Source organism: Nothobranchius furzeri, chromosome 4 (genome assembly GCF_043380555.1).
Source record: "Nothobranchius furzeri strain GRZ-AD chromosome 4, NfurGRZ-RIMD1, whole genome shotgun sequence".
In the NCBI taxonomy this organism is placed as follows: Eukaryota; Metazoa; Chordata; class Actinopteri; order Cyprinodontiformes; family Nothobranchiidae; genus Nothobranchius; species Nothobranchius furzeri.
In genome coordinates, this window is record NC_091744.1 from 67726509 (window position 1) to 67746151 (window position 19643).

The window sequence follows — 19643 nt, forward strand, 5'->3', positions numbered from 1 at the left end:
CAACGTCTGATTTGTAGTCCTATTATTTACGCATTTTTAAAAGCTAACAAATCTTAAAGTATGTGACAGACATAGTTGAAACTCACATTATTTCTTTTCATTTACATGGAAGCACAACGCATGTACGATTCAGGGCATAAGGCAAAGCAGATTAGAAAATAGCTTTTATAGCCAGTTGCATTCATATTTTTGTTGTTCCGGGGACCCATGAGCCGACCGGAAAGGGAGGAGACTTAGGCTCCCTACGGACGTGCGTTATGGTCCTAACTGGTTTCTTCTGTGGTTTAAGGGTTTGCCAAGTCCCTATGAAAACCCACGTAGGGCCCGTTGACAAAACCTGTAGGGACCCACAATGTATGCCCACATGAGGGGCCCACCTATGTATGCTGGCTGGATTAGCTCTGACTGGACAGACGAGCTAACAGCTAGCCACAACGGGGTACAAGACACACACATTAAATCATCCAAATGATCCCTTTAACTATGTTTTCTGCTCCGAGCTGCATTTTCGTCCAACTTGTTACCTCCCTGAGCGTTCACGCCTCATCATCTATTATTTGCTGCTCTTAAACCTGGATTGTCTAGCAGTGCTCCAGACTGGGCTTGTTTGCTCTGAGATTGAGGTTAACTAGTCGCAGAGGGCTTGTGCATATCCAAAAGAGCATTGGATCCTAACAGATACAGCAGATCTACAGTAACCCAAACGCAACAAATTCAGTATTGCATAAGAATATTTGGTTTTCTAACAAAGAGGGTAATAATTAGTACAAAACCCTGATGACACCATTTTAAATCAAACAGCTTTTTTTTTTTGCAGTGAAAATTCTACAGCTTGTAAAAGGAATTAATTTTCTTCAAACATGGATGAGGCCCCCGCACGGACATGGGAAATAAAAATAAAAGCTGAAATCTTAATTTCAACTACTTTTCCAAAGATCATCCCTGAAATAAGATAGCAAAAAAAAAAAAAAAAAAAAAAAAACACGATGAACACAAACGTCCTCTCAAACAGAAAAAAATAAAAATAAAACTCTTCCCTGAGGGGTGACAGCACAAGGCATTAATGTCCTGTGCAAATTGCACGGCAGAGGAATGATAGTGTGCAAACAGAAAGAAAAAAAAAAGGATAAAAACAAACTTGATTTTATGTTACAGTCGGTGACAAGACGCATTAACATGCTTTGCTGGGTTTCTAAAGGGATATCACTTTTTCTTCTTTTCATTTTTTTGCTCTTTTTTAAAAAGATATTTCTAGAAGCCGCGACTCAGATTGCTGGAATGTCTCAGGAATCCATTCTACATTAAAAACGAGTAGACTGGAAGCAACGACTACTGTTTGGCACATCCAGGGTCTTTGTTTTTTCTTTTTTCTTTTAAACCACTTCACTACCACACTGACAAGAAAAGACACACTCAACAAAACAGAAGCACAACAACAAAGCATTCTGAAAATAGCACTTGTCCTACCGTTTTATGCCTCTCCCCATTATCCTAAACTAGTCTAATTATTGCAGGGATACAGTTAAGTGCTACCTGACATCTTTTTTTCTCTCCCTCGTTCTCTTTCGTGAGTTTATTAACCAAAACAAGTTACAAAAATAGAAGCTTTGCTACCAGACAAGGCTTTGAATATTCACGTTCCCTTCGTGGGTTTCATCTGTTCCGGCGCTGCTGGGCTCAGGCGATGAGAAGGCAGAAAGGACACCAGACAAAAGGTCATATCTTTGCTTTTAGGGTTGACTTTGGACCTCTGCCACATTTGCTTGTTGCATCTTTAACGCCCACTAGGTGGAAGAGTTGGATTACAAGCTGAAAGTGTTTAATCTCATGGCGATTTAGCAGATTTTTGTAGGCATCAATTCAGTCAACCAACCTATGTTTATATTTATATCAGAATCAGAAGGGTTTTATTGCCATATCAGCGAGAAATCACAACATTAGGAAATTGCTGTGATACTGGGTGCAGAAAAGAAAGATAAAAAGATGTGTGTTCAGAGAAATGCTAAAATAATCCAGGGCTGATGGGCGGTAAATGTGTGTGTGCACGCTCTCTTAAAAGAGGACAGAACATCTTTTTTTCTAAATAAAGGCGACACTGGCAGTTGTTGTGGAAACCGATGAAGGAGCGTCTCTTCCTCGCCTTCTCATCCATGCCTTTTTTGTTTTGTTTGATCAGATTCCAGCAGGCCTGCCAGCAATCCTAACAGACATCCTGAACACTTCCAGACAAATATCATCTGCAGCTCTCCACCTCTGTGACCATGATTCAGCTTGTATTTCTTGTGCACATGCAACACATCACTAGATAAATATACAAGTCTTAAATAAAAAAAGGTGTAAATAAAAGTGCCTTATCAATTCAACAATTAAGAATGGTCTAACTACTAATATCATACATGTTATTTAAAATAGATTCTATAAACATTACTTTTTTCTGTATAGTAAGTACTTATGACCATATACCCTGTAGTACATTATAAAACAGGTGGAATGGACCCTTTTCTGTGCTTTATCAGGGCACCTGTCCAGAGAAGGATTAATAGCAGATGGCCTTACATGATTTTTCACTATGCAACAATGGTGGATGGAGTCTTTGACAACTAAAATCATTGTGGTTTTCATTAGAATTACCAGAATTCTAGGTTTCTTCTTTTTTTTTTGTTTGTTTTCTTCTTTTAAGCGATTGTCCATAGAGAAGCGCCGGATGTCACCATAACAGTGGAACTTCCCGCAAAGTTGCTGTGAGTTTTCTTTCCAAAGACCGTGTCCCAGAAACGAAGATAGAACCAAACACAAAAAAGAGAGAGGGGAAGATGGCTGAACTTGACCATCATGTGAGCACTGGTTGGTTTTTTGTATTCCAGTTTTAGCATTAAATGATATGAAGATGACAGATTTGTTCATGAAACCACTAAAACCGTTTAAGAAGTACAATCTGATCAATAATACTGACGTGGTGATCTTATTTGTAAAATTGCTTTATAATCTTTTACATCCACTGATAATTCATGATAGAGGGAATGAATACTGGTGAAAAATAGTTTGTAAAAGTGCGGAAGATGGTCAAGTTCAGCCACTCAGAAGTTACTTTTTCCTTTCTCCTCTTCATGTGACTGTTGGGTGTTGGGTCGTCGCTGGGCGTACAGTCCCTGTTGAGTCCTCGTTGGGTGTTGGGACCCCGTTGGGTGTTGGGACCCCGTTGGGTGTTGGGACCCCGTTGAGAACTAAACAAAGTAAACCTTGACAATCAGCTCCCTAATGCCTTTCCCCCTCCAATGTTGAAAGAAAAAGTTGAACAGCGTGCCGTCAGTCCACTCTGGTTTGTGCAGGGCACCAATAAAGTGTCTCAGATTCCTCCTCCACATCACCCCCTCCCATTCTCCTCCTCCTCTTCCTCCTTCTCCCCCACCTCCTCCCACGGCGGGTACACTAGCACCTGGCAGGGATGTGCTACCCATCGGCGGGCATGGACTGCTCAAAGTCTGATCCAAACAGCTCCTTATATAAGGGGGGGAAGTGGGCACGCACAATGTCTGGGTATATTGCTTTGAAAGCCGTGAGCTTCTCTGTATGCCTACTGCACAGCGCTCGCAGTGTCGACACTTTGCATATCAACTGTGGAGAGAGACGAGACAGGCTGTTTAGATTCACAACGAGGCAAGGACATGGAGCAATCGCAGTGAGAAAGAAAAAAAAAGCAGCATTCCTCCCTACAGTGTTTTCTATCCCACACAGGGGCAAACAGACTCACAAATATTGAGACAAGCACTCAGGAGCACGGAAAACCTGACACGTTCTATCAAAGAGCCGAAACAATTGATAAATTGCCACTTCTCTGCTAATAAAAGGGATTTTTTTCCTGGTGCTTTATGAATGTGTCCCCTGAAATCTCTTTTCACTTAATTTAATATAGAATAAGTGGTTCAAGGCCCGCGGATGAGTCCTAAACAAGCTCATGTTATGCTGCTACAAAAGTAGAGCAAGCTAAGCAGACAAATACTTTCAGGGGTGATAAATGTACCGCTTTGTACCTTAGTAAGTATACCATCCTCTCTGTGATTCTTTTGCAAAACGTGCTGAAGGGCCAGCTGGATCTTCTGCTGGAGTTTCTCCACTTTTACCTTCTCCTGGAGCCAGGATCGGTCTGTGAGGTCAAAGGTCACAACTTTATTTACAGGAAATCTTTTAATCATGGCTGCAATACGTTAACGTTTAGACAATGAAAAACCAGTGGTTATTGTTGTGGCGAGCGACTGCAAGTTTTTTCCCGTGTTTTAGATTTTTTTTTTATGTGCAGTGACTGACACCTACCAGCAGACATCAACACAAAGGCAGAGAACAGGGCGATCTCATCCTCAGACAGGTGCATAGAACACAAGTTTTTCCCAAACTCGAAGACGGAGCTGATCAAGTCGTCACAGCCTGCCACAGCAAAGGACAGAGAGAGGTAGAGAAGGGGGCTCAGGATGAGGAAGACCAAAGAACAACATTCCCCCTTGATCTTTATTGGGAGAGAGGCACGTGGGGAGGGGGGAGAGGAAGGCGAAGGGGATGAAAATGTGCAGCATGCTGACAGCACACGGGAGCATCTTAAGCAGAACAGGCAAGTGCTTTTACTGAGTTTTGCCTCCCAGACGAGCCACTTTTGGCAGCTGGGTGGTGTTATGCAAGCTAAAATGAGGTCACTATAGAGGCTTTTAGTTAAATCAATTATTGGGGACAGAGAGAGACAGGCAGATGCCGCCGCGGCTCGGGACGCCCATCACTCTCCCTCCTCCCTTCCATCGCTATCCTCTCCATTTGTTAGAGAGACACCAGGACAGATGCTAACATCCAAACTCATGAAGAACAATAAACTGGCACAGAAACAGAACTGCACGTATTTACAGTCACTGCGGGACATATTTGAAATTTCCCCTGTCAAAAGAGGATTTAAAGCATAACCATAATCAAACACGATGGCTATTTGCCTTCAACTGGGATGTTTTATGTCAGACTATCAATGATGGGTTTGATAGAACCCTCCCCTAAGACGCTCCGTCTGGCTTTATTTATTCCACAGTCCCGTGCGCTATATGCAGCAGAGCCTCACCAACGTCTCTGTTCTACCATAAATAACCGCTGAAGAGACAGAAAATGCCAGGTGAGGATGGGATGAGCGCGTCGCGTTTGCTGCTAGGCCTTCAGCATCGCGCACACAAAAGAACAGCCGACTCTAACTTTGGCTGTTACTCCAAGGAATGGTGAGTGAGACACGGTGAGGAAACAGAAACAAGCAGCTCATCCTCATGCACACACACCACTTACCTAATGATTTGAACACGTCAGGTCCGGCATATTTCCCATCAAAGTAGACTGTGTTGTTTTGCGAGTCAAAGGCACGGCACATTCTGACAAACACAACTTCCAGAGAGCCTGTGGAGACAGACAGGAACAAGATGCCAGATCACATCAGGCAGAGGTGCAAAACACACGATTACGCCTTGTGCTAATCTTCCACAAAATGAAAAAAAATAAATAAATAAAAAATCCATTCTGAAACAGAGAAGGCTCTTGTCAGATGATAAGACAAAAAAAGGCCTTTGCAGATGAAAACATCATTGATGCACGCTGAGCAAAATAAGCAGCGACACCACTTATTCAATTTTAGCTCAAAATGTGTTTAATGGATTCTACAATTTGCACCACGCTGTGGGAGAGGGTGTAGCTGGGCCTCCAAAAGTCTTATTCTGAACGGTTGAAGAGAGGTTTTGTGGAACCGTGATGATTAGCAATGATTATTTCACCTGCTGCAGATAAATCTTTTTCAGTTTAGAGAATTTAAATCTGACCAGATTGACAAGCTAACAGCTAGTCTAATGTAGACTGCTGCTATGTTAAAGACCTCTAATCTTCAACATTTGACTGCAGTCCACGCGGACATTACTTAACACATCTCTACCTTCCTGTTAATTACCTAGCACGCAACTCATTTGTCAGAAATGTGATGATTATCCCGCCGCATGTCCTATGGTCGCTGCTGTTGTAAGCACTTCCAATCAACAATTGTCATGGCAACTAATGGCATTGTAAAGATCTATAAATGTTAGCTTTTATTAACAAGTCTATGTCGGTCTAGCTGTTAGCTCATCAATCATATCCAAACAAATAGGAACTGGGTTAAGTTTTTGGGTTTGTTTCTCATTTGCTGTTTTCTATAGTTGTGCTTATTTGTTTGTTCTCTTTTTCTAGCGTTTTATGTTTAGTATGTTTGGTTTTAGTTACTGTTTCCTTCTTGTGTTCGTTGCCATGTAATTCCCTTGGTCATCCTCATCACTCAGCCTCACACCTGTCCCTCGTCTGTTATTCAGCCTTGCTGCTCTCACACTTAAGTCTGATTTATACCTCTCCATCAGCTCCGCGATGGAGAGACGCACACGCATTGATGTAGACATTTTACTTTAGGACGACTCCGTCATCTGGGGAGTGTTGCAAAGCAACTCCCCGCCAGGACAGTAGAGGGCGTAGTTCTTTTCTGTGGTATCCTGCCACCATTACAGTCACACATCTGGTCCACAATAGTGAATTTACCAATGTGTTTATATTGATTTAATGTATTTCAGATACTCAATAACACAGACAAATTGGTCCCTCATTCTCCTCCGTCTCTTCCTGCGATCGGCAACTCCAAAGCCACGTTTCTCGCAATTTCCGTCCACAAAGAAAACGCTTGATGCGTATCTTTGTACTCCTTCGTCACGAGTTACTAAACGTTCATACTTTCGGACTTATTTCCTGAGGCACTCTTTAATCTGTTCTGTGTCTGCCGCTAAACTTCTTTTCAGTTTTTGACTGGGCAATGGCGAAGCTTTTGACAAGTTTAAAGAAAGCAGCGTGCGGACCAATCACAATGTTTCAACGGATAGTTAAAAAGTTGGGCATGTCTCCGTCAGCCTCTGTGAGCCCGTCGGAGAGCCCTTGCGCCAACACATAATGACGTTGAGTGTCTCTATACTAATGTAGAGGACTTTTGATCCTTTATTTTAGCTGCAACAATCCTGATTCTACCGAACACACACTCGCCATGGTTATTGATGAATGGAACTAAAGCAATAAAACCTTTGCAGTCCCTTTTTATCGAGCTTTGGTTTTTATAAGTGATTTTAACAACCTTGTTTACATTTATTTATGATTATTATAATTTTTGCATTTATTCTTTTGCCTTCAAATCAACATATTTATTTTATTAAAAAACACTCATTGTAATCTCTCTTTCTTGAAATCTAAGGCTATCTGCAACAAGTAAGATACTAATTGTTCAAAACCCCCTTCCCAGACTCTGAACTATCCCTTTCATGTGAACGCATGTCCAGAAAAACGCCCTGGAACACGCTTTTGTTTGCTGCAATGCAATGAGGAGAATCTTTCTGCAGTTGTGCACAAATGAGGGAGACGGCGTGTAAAAAAGCAAACAGCGGTGTTGCACGTGCTCTTCTGTGAGTACATTATCATAGGAGCTGTTTGAAGAGACATCTTCCATCTCCGGGAAAACAAGAGCGAGACGGCAGCGAGGACGTTATTAGAGCAGAGGAACACATGACTTATCTAACACTGTGTCCGTCTGTGCTGTGTGTGCAGGGAACAGAAGGAAAACGGAGAGACAAGAGTGGAAAGGGGGAAGCGGGCAGGGCGGGGTCTCCTGTCTGCGACACGGTGCATGTGAAGAGGAGAGCTTTGTGCAGTCAGGTCAGCTACACCCTTGTGACAACGCCAGAGAGGTGCAACGGCGGCGGCAGAGGTGGGTGAGTTTGATGGCAGCGGGCCATGTTGACAGGCTGTCATACCTGCTTTCAGCAGCACTATCTGATCGTTCTGACACAGCTCCATGAAGCCGTCGATGCGCTTGGCAAACTCCACCACATACTGAATGGCCTCTGTTATTTTGATAGCACACAGCTGCCACATGACTTCCCGGGGCTGAGGACAGATAGGACAGAGAATGGGTTATCAGCTTTAAAACAATGGTTTTGATAATCAGGGGTGCCCAATCCTGGTCCTGGAGGGCCAGTATCCAGCAGGTTTTGTGGTTTCCCTGCTCCAACACACTTGATTCAGTGGTTGAATCACCTATGCAGCAGCTCATCAGGCTCTACAGAAGCCCGTTAATCACCTGCTGATTGAATTCAGGTGTGTCGAAGAGGGGTTAAACCTAAAACCTGTTGGATAACGGCCCTCCAGGACCAGGATTGGGCACCCCTGCGGCTAACTGCTCAGGAGCTAGCCTAGGTTGAATCCAACAACTACCTTGCTCTGGTAGTTCTCCACCTCCTCTTGAAGGAAGGCCTGCCAGGTCATCTGCTGCAGCTCCTCCCTCAGGTACTGACACGTCTCCATGTGCGACTTGGAGATGTTCTGGGCCAGGTGCTCTGAAACGTAGACGTCATCACAAAAATGATTGCAATTGAGATCTGCAAGTTGGTCACAGGGCTATGTGAAAGTGAAGACCTTGAAATGCCACAGGAAAATTAGATTTATTTACTCAACTCTCACAAAGGGGGGAGGCGGATACGTGTGGGCTTTTTTGGGAGGGGAGAAAGCTTGTTGACATTTCCTTATACTGCCTGCAGGAAGCTCATAGCTTAAGGTTTAGGCAAAGCCAATCTAGTTATGACACAAATGTATGGGTGTGTGTGTGTGTGTGTGTGTGTGTGTGGGGGGGCACGTTACTCACTGAAACAAAGGTCACATTTTTTCCCCGAGAAATATTGAGCGTAGGAATTTAAATGGTTTTGAAAACACATCTGTTAAAAGGAGTTCCTAGGCACGAGGGAGCCTAAAAAAATGATTTCCCCAGACGCCTGCCCTGCTGGATCCTGATTGGCCCTAATTAATGGAAACTAATTACAAAAAAGAGGCTCTTTTAATGAGTGTTGGAGATGAGTCTCCAACCTCCTGCTATTTTAAGCAACCTTTGTGTAGTTTCCCCATGGTTGAGTTGTTCTCCACCCCCCCTCTGCGTCAGTCTCTCCTTTAACCTCTTCTTTTTCTTTCCTGCTCCTTACCGAGTTCCGCCATGGAAACGGTCGGGGAGGTCTCGCCGTTGGTGAAGGAGCAGTACGGGAAGAAGCCAGAGCCGGGGGCAAAGTCGCAGATGGGCTCCGGCTTGATGCCGTTGATGTCCAAGCCCGACTGATCTGGAGACGGCTGGATGTCCAGGTAGAAGCTGCTGACCGCCGAGTCTGGTTTGCTGCCATCAGGTGTGTGGCCGTCCATGTAGCCGCTGAGGTCATCGTGGAGCTCTGTGAGGCCGTTGGCCGAGAGGCCGTAGCTGGGTGTGAGCGGCTCGGCTTCTCCGGGCTGCTGCTGGTGGTCGCGCTGCTGCTGCTGCAGCCGGTGCTTCTGGACCTCAGCGTACAGGCTGTCCCGCTGCTTCTTTGACATGCGGCCAAACTTCACCGCTGTTAGAAAGAAGATGAAGCAAAGCACAAGCCACACAGATAATTATCACAAGCACATTTACCCCGTGATCATGTTTACACTTTAGTTATAGAAAGCTTTTGTTAAATTCTACAAACATCTTCTGCAACTTGAAGTGGAACTGTGGTTCTGCAAATAAAATGATGACACGGTAAACTGAAAAATGATTGCTTGAGGAAATAAAATTGGACAAAATGTTCAAGTTATTTTGAACTCCTGCTTTCTATTTTACATGCTTTATGAAACACGTTTGGATTTTCTCCCATTCTTAGTGGCCTGGTGGTAGAGTGCACTGGGAGCACTGGGACTGGGAGATCGGGGTTCAAATCCTGGTCGGGTCCTACCAAAGACTAACAATGGGACCCAATGCCTCCCTGCTTCACACTCAGCTTTAAGGGGTTGATTGGGGTGGGGGTGGGTGGTGGGAGGGGGGGGGAAGGGGGGGATGGGGGTTAACCACCAAATAGTTCCCGAGTGCAACCACAGCTGCAGCTTACCGCTCCCCTTGGGGATGGGTGAAGTGCAGGGATGAATTTCACCAGTGTGTGATGACTAATTGGACTTCACCTTTTAACTTTAACATTTCAGGTTTTTATTTATTTATTTATTTATTTATTGCTAGAATTTTCAGAAATCTGAATTTTTTTTGGCCATATTTGGCATCTAGGTGCAAAATGCTGGTTTCACCTGGAAATTTTAACAAAGAATGTGATTAACCTGCCAAATAACCGAGACACTAAACCAAGTATGTCCAAAGTAAGGCCTGGGGCAATTTGTGGCCTTTCCAGAACAGTGGAATAGAGTCTTTCCAGCAGGCTGTTAATGTGGATTTTTAAGATTTTATGTACAGGTTTATTATTATGAAGCTGTTTTTGTGTAGTAGAAATCCAAAAAGTCATCATGAAATCAATGTTGCATTTTTTAATTAATATAAAAAACACTTTTGAGAATTGCATGATTTTGGCCCTTGTCATGAAAAGTGTTGACACATCTGATGTAAATCTATGCTAATCTTCATTGAATCACATCCAAATAACATTAAATAACACCACGAGAAGTCACATTTCTAAAACGGTGGGATGCTGAAAGCAAAATAAATACAGAAAGAACACTTTTGGCCGAAAAGAACAAAACTAAACCATCCAGGTATAGCATGAACTGTTCCTTGTTCTGATAACTATATCGAACTGTTTGAAAAGATCAAGACATATTTATTTGGATGTTTTTCATCCTTGAAAAATAAACATAAATCTGCATTTCTTTACAAGACTGTTTGGTCGTAGACGTCTGAATGCAGTGAAGGTTTGACGCAGAGCTGCTTTGAAAGCTGTGATTCACAGGCTTAGCTGAAGCACGGTCTCAGCCAACTCATTTAGTCGTTTTTTTCTAAAACGACAGGTTTGATCTGTCTTCTCTGTTGAATTTCAAAAACATGCAAGTTTCTTATGGTACTTCATTGTTTTCAGTAACCTCCCTGCTTTAAAAGGCATAATGCATGCATATGTTATAGCAGCGTACTCATATTTGTCCCAAACTTGCATTATTCACAAACCTTTAATGGTCATGATAACAACATCCTCTAGATTTGTGCTTCTGTCTAAAGTAACATGTCAACGTTAGATGACAGGAACTCGGCTACAGCCATATATTCATACTGAAATGGGGCAGAATTCAGTTCCAAAAAGCACACAGTCCTATGTGGTATGTAACAAAAAAGTAAAAATCAATATTTATAAAATATGGGATGAGTTTCTGACTCCTGTTTTAAGGTTCTTAGACTAAGCAGACATGTCGAGAGTGAGACTTCTGGGCCTAGCAGTAAGTCATACTGTGTGTGTGTGTGTGTGTGTGTGTGTGTGTGTGTGTGTGTGTGTGTGTGTGTGTGTGTGTGTGTGTGTGTGTGTGTGTGTGTGTGCTACCATGAACAATTAAAAAGCACATGGAGCTACAGAGAGGAGAGAGAGGGCATTTGGACTCTGGTGTGTTCGCTGAAGGTAAGAGTCACCTTCGTCTATCCCAAATGTGTACGTGAAAGAATATTGTGTGTGTGTGTGTGTGTGTGTGTGTGTGTATTATACGGAAGCACACACACTTCTGTGTTCATTCATATTCATGAGTGCGCCAGTGTATAAAAGTGCCAGTCTCTGTGAATCTATGTTCTGGTTGTCGCTGCATGTCTGTGCCATACCTGTGCGCGCGCACACACACACACACACACACACACACACACACACACACACACACACACACACACACACAATAATGTGGTCTCCTCAGTTCGGTCTGGTCTGGACTTGTCTGACAAAGATGGAGCGCTCCTGCACAAGTGCCTGCCTATGTGCTCCCATTACTGTATCTCAGCTGCAGCAGCAATAACACACTCTAACGACCTCAGGTTTTATGAAAAACGGGTTTCTCTAACAGCAACAAATTAAAAATAATCACTCGCGCACTCCTGATGGACAATGAACATAAATGGACAAGTTCTCATGAGTAGTTTGGACCCTTTCAAAAATAACATCGACTTGTTATGATTCAACTTTTTTTTTCTGTTCTTTCCACCAGGATTCTAATTAAACTCAACAAGAAGTTTAAAATTAATAATTATTCTGCAGTAAATGGAATAAAATCTTGGAAAATTATGTAAGTAAACAACCGATTAAAAGTAATTTTGAAGTATTGAAACTGAGGAGCAAGTATCTAATAGTTGTTTAACACCAGGTCATCCCTCTGGCTGTGACGAGGGCTGGTGTCCAAGTGAACAGGATAAGCTAATTAAACTTGTAGAAGAATACTTTTTTACTATCAGAAATCTTTTAAAAACTCAAAATCTCCCTTATTAGTACTACTTAGTACTACAATGGTGCCAGCAGTGGGATTCCTTTACATGAAGCACTTCAGCCACTTATTGTATATTTCACTTCTGCTGCACCTTTACCTTTTTTACTTTGCCACAACAAGCAATTAAACTCCACCTTTTACACCACACAACACCAATCTACCTACTTGTTGCTCCTTGTCTCTCAACTCACTTACCGTCTCGTGACATTCCCACTGCCAGGCACTTCTGCAGCCTGCAGTGCTGGCAGCGGTTGCGGCTGGTGCGGTCGATCAAGCAGTTTTTCTGACGGGGGCACGAGTAAGCTGCATTGCTCTGCTGACTCCTCCTGAAGAAGCCCTGAACAGGAAAAAAGGGAGAGACGGGGCATGGAAACACCTTAGGTTGCCGAATGAATCTCTGCGGGTGCAAACATCTTTTGGCACCAAAGGATCAATTTACGTCTTCATTGTGTTTTAATGTTGACACAATTTATGGCGGGCGGACGGTGATTTACTGTACTGCTTGCTGTGATATTTTTACTTTTACTGCTGGCAAGCTGAAACATAACTAAACTATGGTGGTGTTTTCCTGACTGCCATGTTTTACTATCTGGCATTTAAAGAGCAGCGTGTGTGTAGAGCACGAGGGCGGTGTGTTTAGGGTAGGCCTGATAACAGCGGATGGTATTTTTCTTCACTGGAGTTATTAGTGTTGATTAATGCGGTGCTGGCATGTGCGCTGCTAAAGGATTGCGAATGCACACCGACTGGATTCCTCATCCTTTGACTTAATGAATTGATTCCAGCACATCATTAACATGCCCCACTCTACTGCTCCATACACATATGTCTTAATTAGCTGCTCATTGGCTGTTTAATTACAAGAAAACAGCTGACAGCTGCCAAGTTGCTTTATAATGGAAGCCATTATGGAAACAGTAAAACTGCCAGTGACAAGCAGCACTCCTTAATAATGCAATGATTTATGGTCCAAACTTTTGTACTTGCACATATCATTAAAGGCCTTTTTCTGCCTAGACTAATTAGCAATCATTAAAGATAGATTTCAGCAGTTTATTCTTTACTGTTTCATCCCTTGCAGCCCACCGTGTTACAAAGAGAAGGAGAGGCGGGAAGAGGAGGAGGAAGAAGAGCTGAAAGGAACCTCTTTTTGTCCCCTCCTGGTGCACACAGACGCACACAGACGCACAGGAGCAAACAGCAAAGGTGGAGGCTGGCTGAGGAATGCTAATGATGTGCCTGGTGACAAGCACGGGGACAAGAATACACGCTAAGCACAAATTTTCTCTCGCTGTGACTGGCTGGTGTATTTGAAACAGTACAAAAGGTGGCTTCAATGGGAGAAACACACTGTAGCAAACAGCCAACAATCTGCTATAATTCAAAGCTCTCTCCTTTTGATCATTCCGTTTCAAGAAGAGCAGCAGAAGCAAGAAAGAAAAGAGAAAACAGTGAAAGGAAAAGACACGTCCCTGGGAGGGAAGAGGCAGAGCAAGGCGAAGCAGTGACTATGTCCTACTAATTGTGGTTTTCTGTGATGTCTTCAGTGGTGCTTGACCACTTTAATGATCACGCTCTGTGTGTTTACACATCGCAGTCCCTCTGAATCACTGTAAAACTTCAGCAACATTTTCTGATGTTGGGGCTTTTTTCCAGCAACTTTCTTTACCTCTCCCACTTTTTCCCCTCTCGTTTCCTGCATCTCATTCTCTTAAACACACACACACACACACACACACACACACACACACACACACACACACACACACACACACACACACACACACACACACGCACGCACGCACGCACACACACACCTAACAGGTCTGGTATCTTGGTGCTTACCTTACAGCCTTCACATGTTATCACTCCGTAATGGATGCCTGATGATTTGTCTCCACAGATCTTGCAGGGAATTATTTCGATTTGAGCTGCGGAGAAGAAAAGGAAATGAAAAAAAAAATCAACATTTTGCTGTCACGAGTCGCTGTACAGCGCTCTCACCATGGATCCATGTTGGTACATGAAAGAGCACGGTGCTTCTAAAAACATCTCATCCACTTGCTTTTGCATCTTCACTTCCACCAGAGTATTAGTAGAATATTTAGAGTTGTGTGTATGTGCCCGTGTTTGTAGGGAAGGATCCAATTTTAAGTCCTCCACGACAGCCAATATAAACACGGTGCTAATTTGCAACCAAAAACCCAATTTACATGGTAGAAAAAAATCACGACAGCTCGCCTTAAACCTCAGTATCACTACAGTAGTGTTATTATAAACCTTGAGCAATGACAAAAGCTCATTTGGCCACATGAGGAGGTCTATTCCCTGGTGGAAAACTTGACTTCATGCAGCCTCTTAAATTTCCAAACCATAAAACCCCCAGGAGCAAATCCACTGCAGCCACAAAGAACCCCAACATGCCTGCTGAGATGACTGTGTGTGTTTGTGTGTGTGTGTACTAAGATTCAGTGGTGGTTTGGCTGTGGTGTTGTGCTGCTGACAAGCATGTGATTCGCCCGCCTTACAGAGGACAAAAACACAGGGAGAGGACAGGCCTCATCCATCGCCGCTCCTTGCTTCAGGAACGGACCACGGGGCCGGGCAAACACAACAGGCAGAACACACAGACATCAGAGACCAGGAACTCCCAGCTCGTCCCACTGATCTCAGCTTTATCACTGCAGCCACTGATGCTACGTCTACCTCCACCTCCCCCACACCCTCCAGAGATCCCTATCTTGTAGCCCTCCTCCTCCACATCTCTGACATCTCGGTCCCGCCATCTCGACAGAGCGCCGCAGCTCCAGACAAACTATCTAATCTGAATCGAGGAATGATCGCTTAGGATTTTTTTTATCATGATGTAATTCTGCTTTTTTTTCTAATTCTAGCCATTGACGCATCCAACCAATCAGAGCTGAGTAACATGTAGTAAGTTTAACTTCTTGAAAGGCTTTAGAATGTTGTCAAGGCGTTACATCAGCGTCTCCCCTCAAACCAGGCCTAAGCGTCTGCTGCAACGCCTCAGGTCTCTTCTAAAGACAAAAGGCTTAAAATATCTTCTGCACACCTTTAACAACCAGCCTCTTTATTCTGGTTTGATCACATCAAAAGTGCTTTTGTTGAAGTTCAATCCAGAGATCCCTGCCCATTTTAATCAACTGCCTGGGAGCTTGTGATGTGTCATGTGGATAATGTCCTCGTCCCGGAGGCATGCCCGGGAGAGGCCCTTAACACAGAGCCTCTAATCCAGCAGCCCAGGAGCCATGCTCCGTTCATTCAGGGATCTCAAGTGTGTTCTCCTCGCACCGCTGGAGTCAACAAGACCAGCCGTGTTTATGAGGAATTAGCCCAGATTTGAGCAAAAACGAACAAAAGGGGATGGTGGAACATGCACCTCCTGCGATCAGTGACTCTCCCGTACAATAGAGGGGCATTGCACCTCACCGGCCCCGGATTAAAGCCGAATCCAGGCAGCAGGTGGGCTCTGACAGCCTAGCAGAAAGGGTTAATTTATAATTGATCTTTTCCTCACTGTGCACAGTGGCGTGTTATTTCATTTAGGTCTATCTCTGTATGACGGCACTCTATTGTTTGTTTTTGTGTTCTCACCACATGAGCATTAGCGGTGCAGTGTGTTTCAACTCCTTTAGCATTTTCAGCCTCATTACTTACATAATTTGTTCTGACATGCACTCACCACAACTGAAGCGTGCTGTAATTATGACTAGCTGTGGCTGTGGTGAACTCATGGCTGCAATGATGGGCCCCAGCCATTTGGTGGCAGTGCAGGGCTGCGTCTATGGTTGTCACACCGAGTTAAGCCAAGCTTTCCACCCACCATGTCCAACCCACATGCTTTTGGCTATGAGCTCCAGTCTCGGATAGCTCCAGGCTCAGGCTGCTGTTAGCTTCTACCCACCCCCACAGCATTGCACTGAGATGCCTTCATCTCTCCTGAAGAAGTGGAGTTGGCCGGGTGCTCGCTCAGGCCTGACAGAGGCTGTGCCACATCAGGTGGAAGCAGTGAGAGTAGACGCACAGGGGGTGCCAGGCTGGGCAGAGCATGCATTCACACAAGCCTACTTCACTAAAGCTGCATCTGCAGGAGAAAGGTCCAACTCTCTACCAATGCACAAGCCTGTGGATGCTAAGTGCACTCAACAGTAAAAAAATAAAATAAAATAGGGTTTGTCCCTGTACCAGCTGAGGTAGACTTAAAGTTTTTTATTTGAAGAAATCACGCAGTACATGCAGGAATGTGGTCTGCACCTAGAACGTCTGACAAGAAAGACAATTTCACCTGATTTCCCACAGAGGCGACTCAATCAAACACTTCTAGGCGCTTCCAATCTGGCAGTCAATATCTACTGACATGAGCTGTGGTGATAACTGCCTCTTGGTGTGAAACGGGCAGCTGCTGGCTCACTTGAGCTTGACCAGCCCAGTGCCACTGATCCCATTCACTGCGCCTGCCTGCCTGCCTGCCAGCCCTGCCTGCTCTGTTTACAACATCAAAGAAAGGCACAGCTACACAGGCAGCCATGCTGAAGCCCATCCCAGCAGCCCACCGGCTCCTTAAGGCACCGTGAGACGGCCCCTCCATGCAGGCCACTTCAAAGACACCTGCTGAGATGCCGAGATTATGTTTGAATCACACCACAGCCCAGTCACACCCAAGACACGGCCACCAGGGCTGAGCAGAAACTCAGGACCAATGTCCTGCACATCGCTTTGCAGCTTTGCAAAGGTGTCAAGAACGGCAAAGAGAGGAGACGGTCAATCAGAATGGCGAGGCTCGTTCTTTGTCTGTGGCTAAGCAGCTCAAGGACACTGATTCACAACACTAGCAGACCTTTGAGGGGATGAAGTGTGACTCAGTGCACATGTACAATGGGGCAGTGAGGCCATTGCATGTTCACCCAGCGCCCTTCACTGTCTTCTCCACAGCAGCCGCTAGAACAGTCCAGCACAATACGAGAGAGCAGGAAACTTAACGGGCAAGCCTGGACACACATAACCATCTGCCAATCATACATTAGCGGTCTTCAGAGGTCCTGAATTTGTTGATTTAATTTAAAAAAAATGCATGGAATAAGCACACAAACATTCGACCCCTTTAGAGAAAAAAGTGTATGGATACCGCCAAGGACTTAAAGAATAATTCATATAATGTGAGATGACTGCAGAATTTAGTAGCTAAAGCAGAAATCTGGAGTTTTCCTCTTTTCATGAATTATGTATCATTTTGTAAATATCCATAAAAGTGCAGTCTGACCCTGTTCTGTGATGTAATGTAGACAATACATCCATTTATTTATATTTTGATAAGCATGTCTTGTAGACCCCCATCTAACTTGACCGCCAGTCATCATTGGCAAATAGCTTTCGACATTTGCTTACATACAGATGTCAGTCACAGAGCGTGCGTGCGAGTTTGTGGAGGTACCTCGAGCTGTTTATGAATCTGCGAAGACACGGCGAATCACGGAGCAGCTACAACCTCCTTCACACCCAAAAAAATAAAATAAGATACATATTCCACTATATCCTGCTTCTACTCGAAGACAGACAAAAGTAAAAACAACACAGACTAAACTATTTACCTCAGGTCCGTTAACCGACAGTGAAAGGATCTCTGAGGTCAATTCAGATGTCGAACAGATGCAAAGTTGGCGACATTTCTTAGTGACGAGTATTACGTGTTATATATAAATAAATAGCATAACAAGGTAATAGTATAATAACAGTATAATAAGCACGTTCAGAGGCTTTGCTTCCAGCGGTATCATGGAAGCAGGGAGAGGGGCTTAATGGTGCAATACATTTTTCCACCTCTAGGCGATGCCCTCTGAGAAAACACTCTGGATTTCTGCCTTTCTCTAGTTTAGATTGATGAGAATTTGATATAATATCTCATGTATCCTTTTTGGTTTTATATTTTTGTCTCATAGCAAAATATCTGAACTGCAAACTAGCAGAACCTCATCCCAAAGGCGTGAAGGAAGCTGCCTATTTCAATGATAAATGGTAAATGTAACACCTTCTAGGGTTCTACATCCTGCCGTGGCACTTCACAACACATCCAGCCGTTCACCCATGAACACACACATTCACACGCTAGTGCTGATGAGCTGAAATGTAGCCACAGCTGCCCTGGGGTGCACTGACAGAAGTGAGGCTTCTGAACACTGGCACTACCGTCCCTCTGAACACCATCACCAGCAGGTGAGGTGGGTCTTGCCCAAGGACACCACAACTGCAACAGACTGAGCAGGGCTCGATCCCGCAACCCTCTGCTTATGAGCTGGGTACTTAACCCTTCTGCCACCGTTGTCCCACAATTAAACTCTCAGAAAGTAATCACTGAAGCTACAGCTGATTACTTTAAGGAGTCAACCCCATTTGAGTTGGCTGCCAGCTAATTAGCATTAGCTGAAACAAAACGGCTTTAAGTTCATGTACTTTACAGTTATTGTGCTAAGCTCTGATGTGATGATAGTCAGGAGTCATTCCCGTCATACGCACAGAGCGCAGATCACGTTAAAACTTGTGGTACGTTTAATTAGATACCAGTTTAAAACCAGCATTAAATGCAGTGGGAAATGTGTATTTCTCCAAGGATTAATAGGCCTTTAATTTTACTTTGTAACTAGCCTCTCCAAAATAAAAGTATCAACCCTGCAGCCTTGTGCAAAACGTCCAATCTCCAGTCAAAATCTCCTGGCAATGAAACACTGGAATACTGACATAACGCTGAAGGATTAAGATTATCCCTCACATTACAGACCAATGCCCTGGCCACCACCACCACCACCACAATGCTGGGAGCTTAACCCATTACTCGACTGGACCATTAAATCATTTTCTCATGGCCTTTATGAGCCACAAGACAATAAATGAAGCCTGAATGTTAAGCAGCAGTACAGATGTGTGCAAACAAGAGATTTTGACTCCTTTTGAATGTCTCTTGTTGTGGAAGAAGGCACGTGAAGCTGCTGGAGAAAACACATCGTCTGTGCATGGGTGGGTGTGTTCCAGCCGCTGACAGCTGTCAATGTCAGAGTGACGCAAGCCAGTGGCTCATGTCAGATATTTGGTAAGGTGGACAGGGCGTGGCATTATGAGCAGATTAACTATTCATTCTCTCATCAGACAAACTGTGATTATATGTTCTTATAGTCAAAGATTTTCACAACAAAAGCTGCTGCAAAAAGGACAGAAACAAAAGTAAAAGCTGTGTTTCTTTAAGCGCGGTCAGCATTCACATCAGCGTCTGTTGATTGTGCTGCGTGAACTTGCCATTCGGCAAAAAGCAGATCAGTTGTTGGTTAATAAACAAA

General features: G+C 44.0%; 1 protein-coding gene across 3 annotated transcripts in view; it reads right to left on the reverse strand.

Annotated features, from left to right (window-relative positions):
- Nucleotides 1–3299: 3299 nt before the first annotated feature.
- roraa (RAR-related orphan receptor A, paralog a) overlaps nt 3300–19643 on the reverse strand; it is a 253174-nt gene continuing 236830 nt past the window's right edge. For all 3 annotated transcript variants that reach the window (XM_015964458.3, XM_070550377.1, XM_015964459.3), the window contains 9 exons: nt 14143–14228; nt 12493–12634; nt 9042–9437; nt 8284–8405; nt 7824–7956; nt 5308–5415; nt 4312–4422; nt 4032–4144; nt 3300–3615 (listed from right to left, as the gene is read on the reverse strand). In XM_015964458.3, the coding sequence (XP_015819944.1) occupies nt 3451–3615; nt 4032–4144; nt 4312–4422; nt 5308–5415; nt 7824–7956; nt 8284–8405; nt 9042–9437; nt 12493–12634; nt 14143–14228 (1376 nt within the window). In that variant the 3' untranslated portion in view covers nt 3300–3450. The remainder of the gene's footprint in view (nt 3616–4031; nt 4145–4311; nt 4423–5307; nt 5416–7823; nt 7957–8283; nt 8406–9041; nt 9438–12492; nt 12635–14142; nt 14229–19643) is intronic.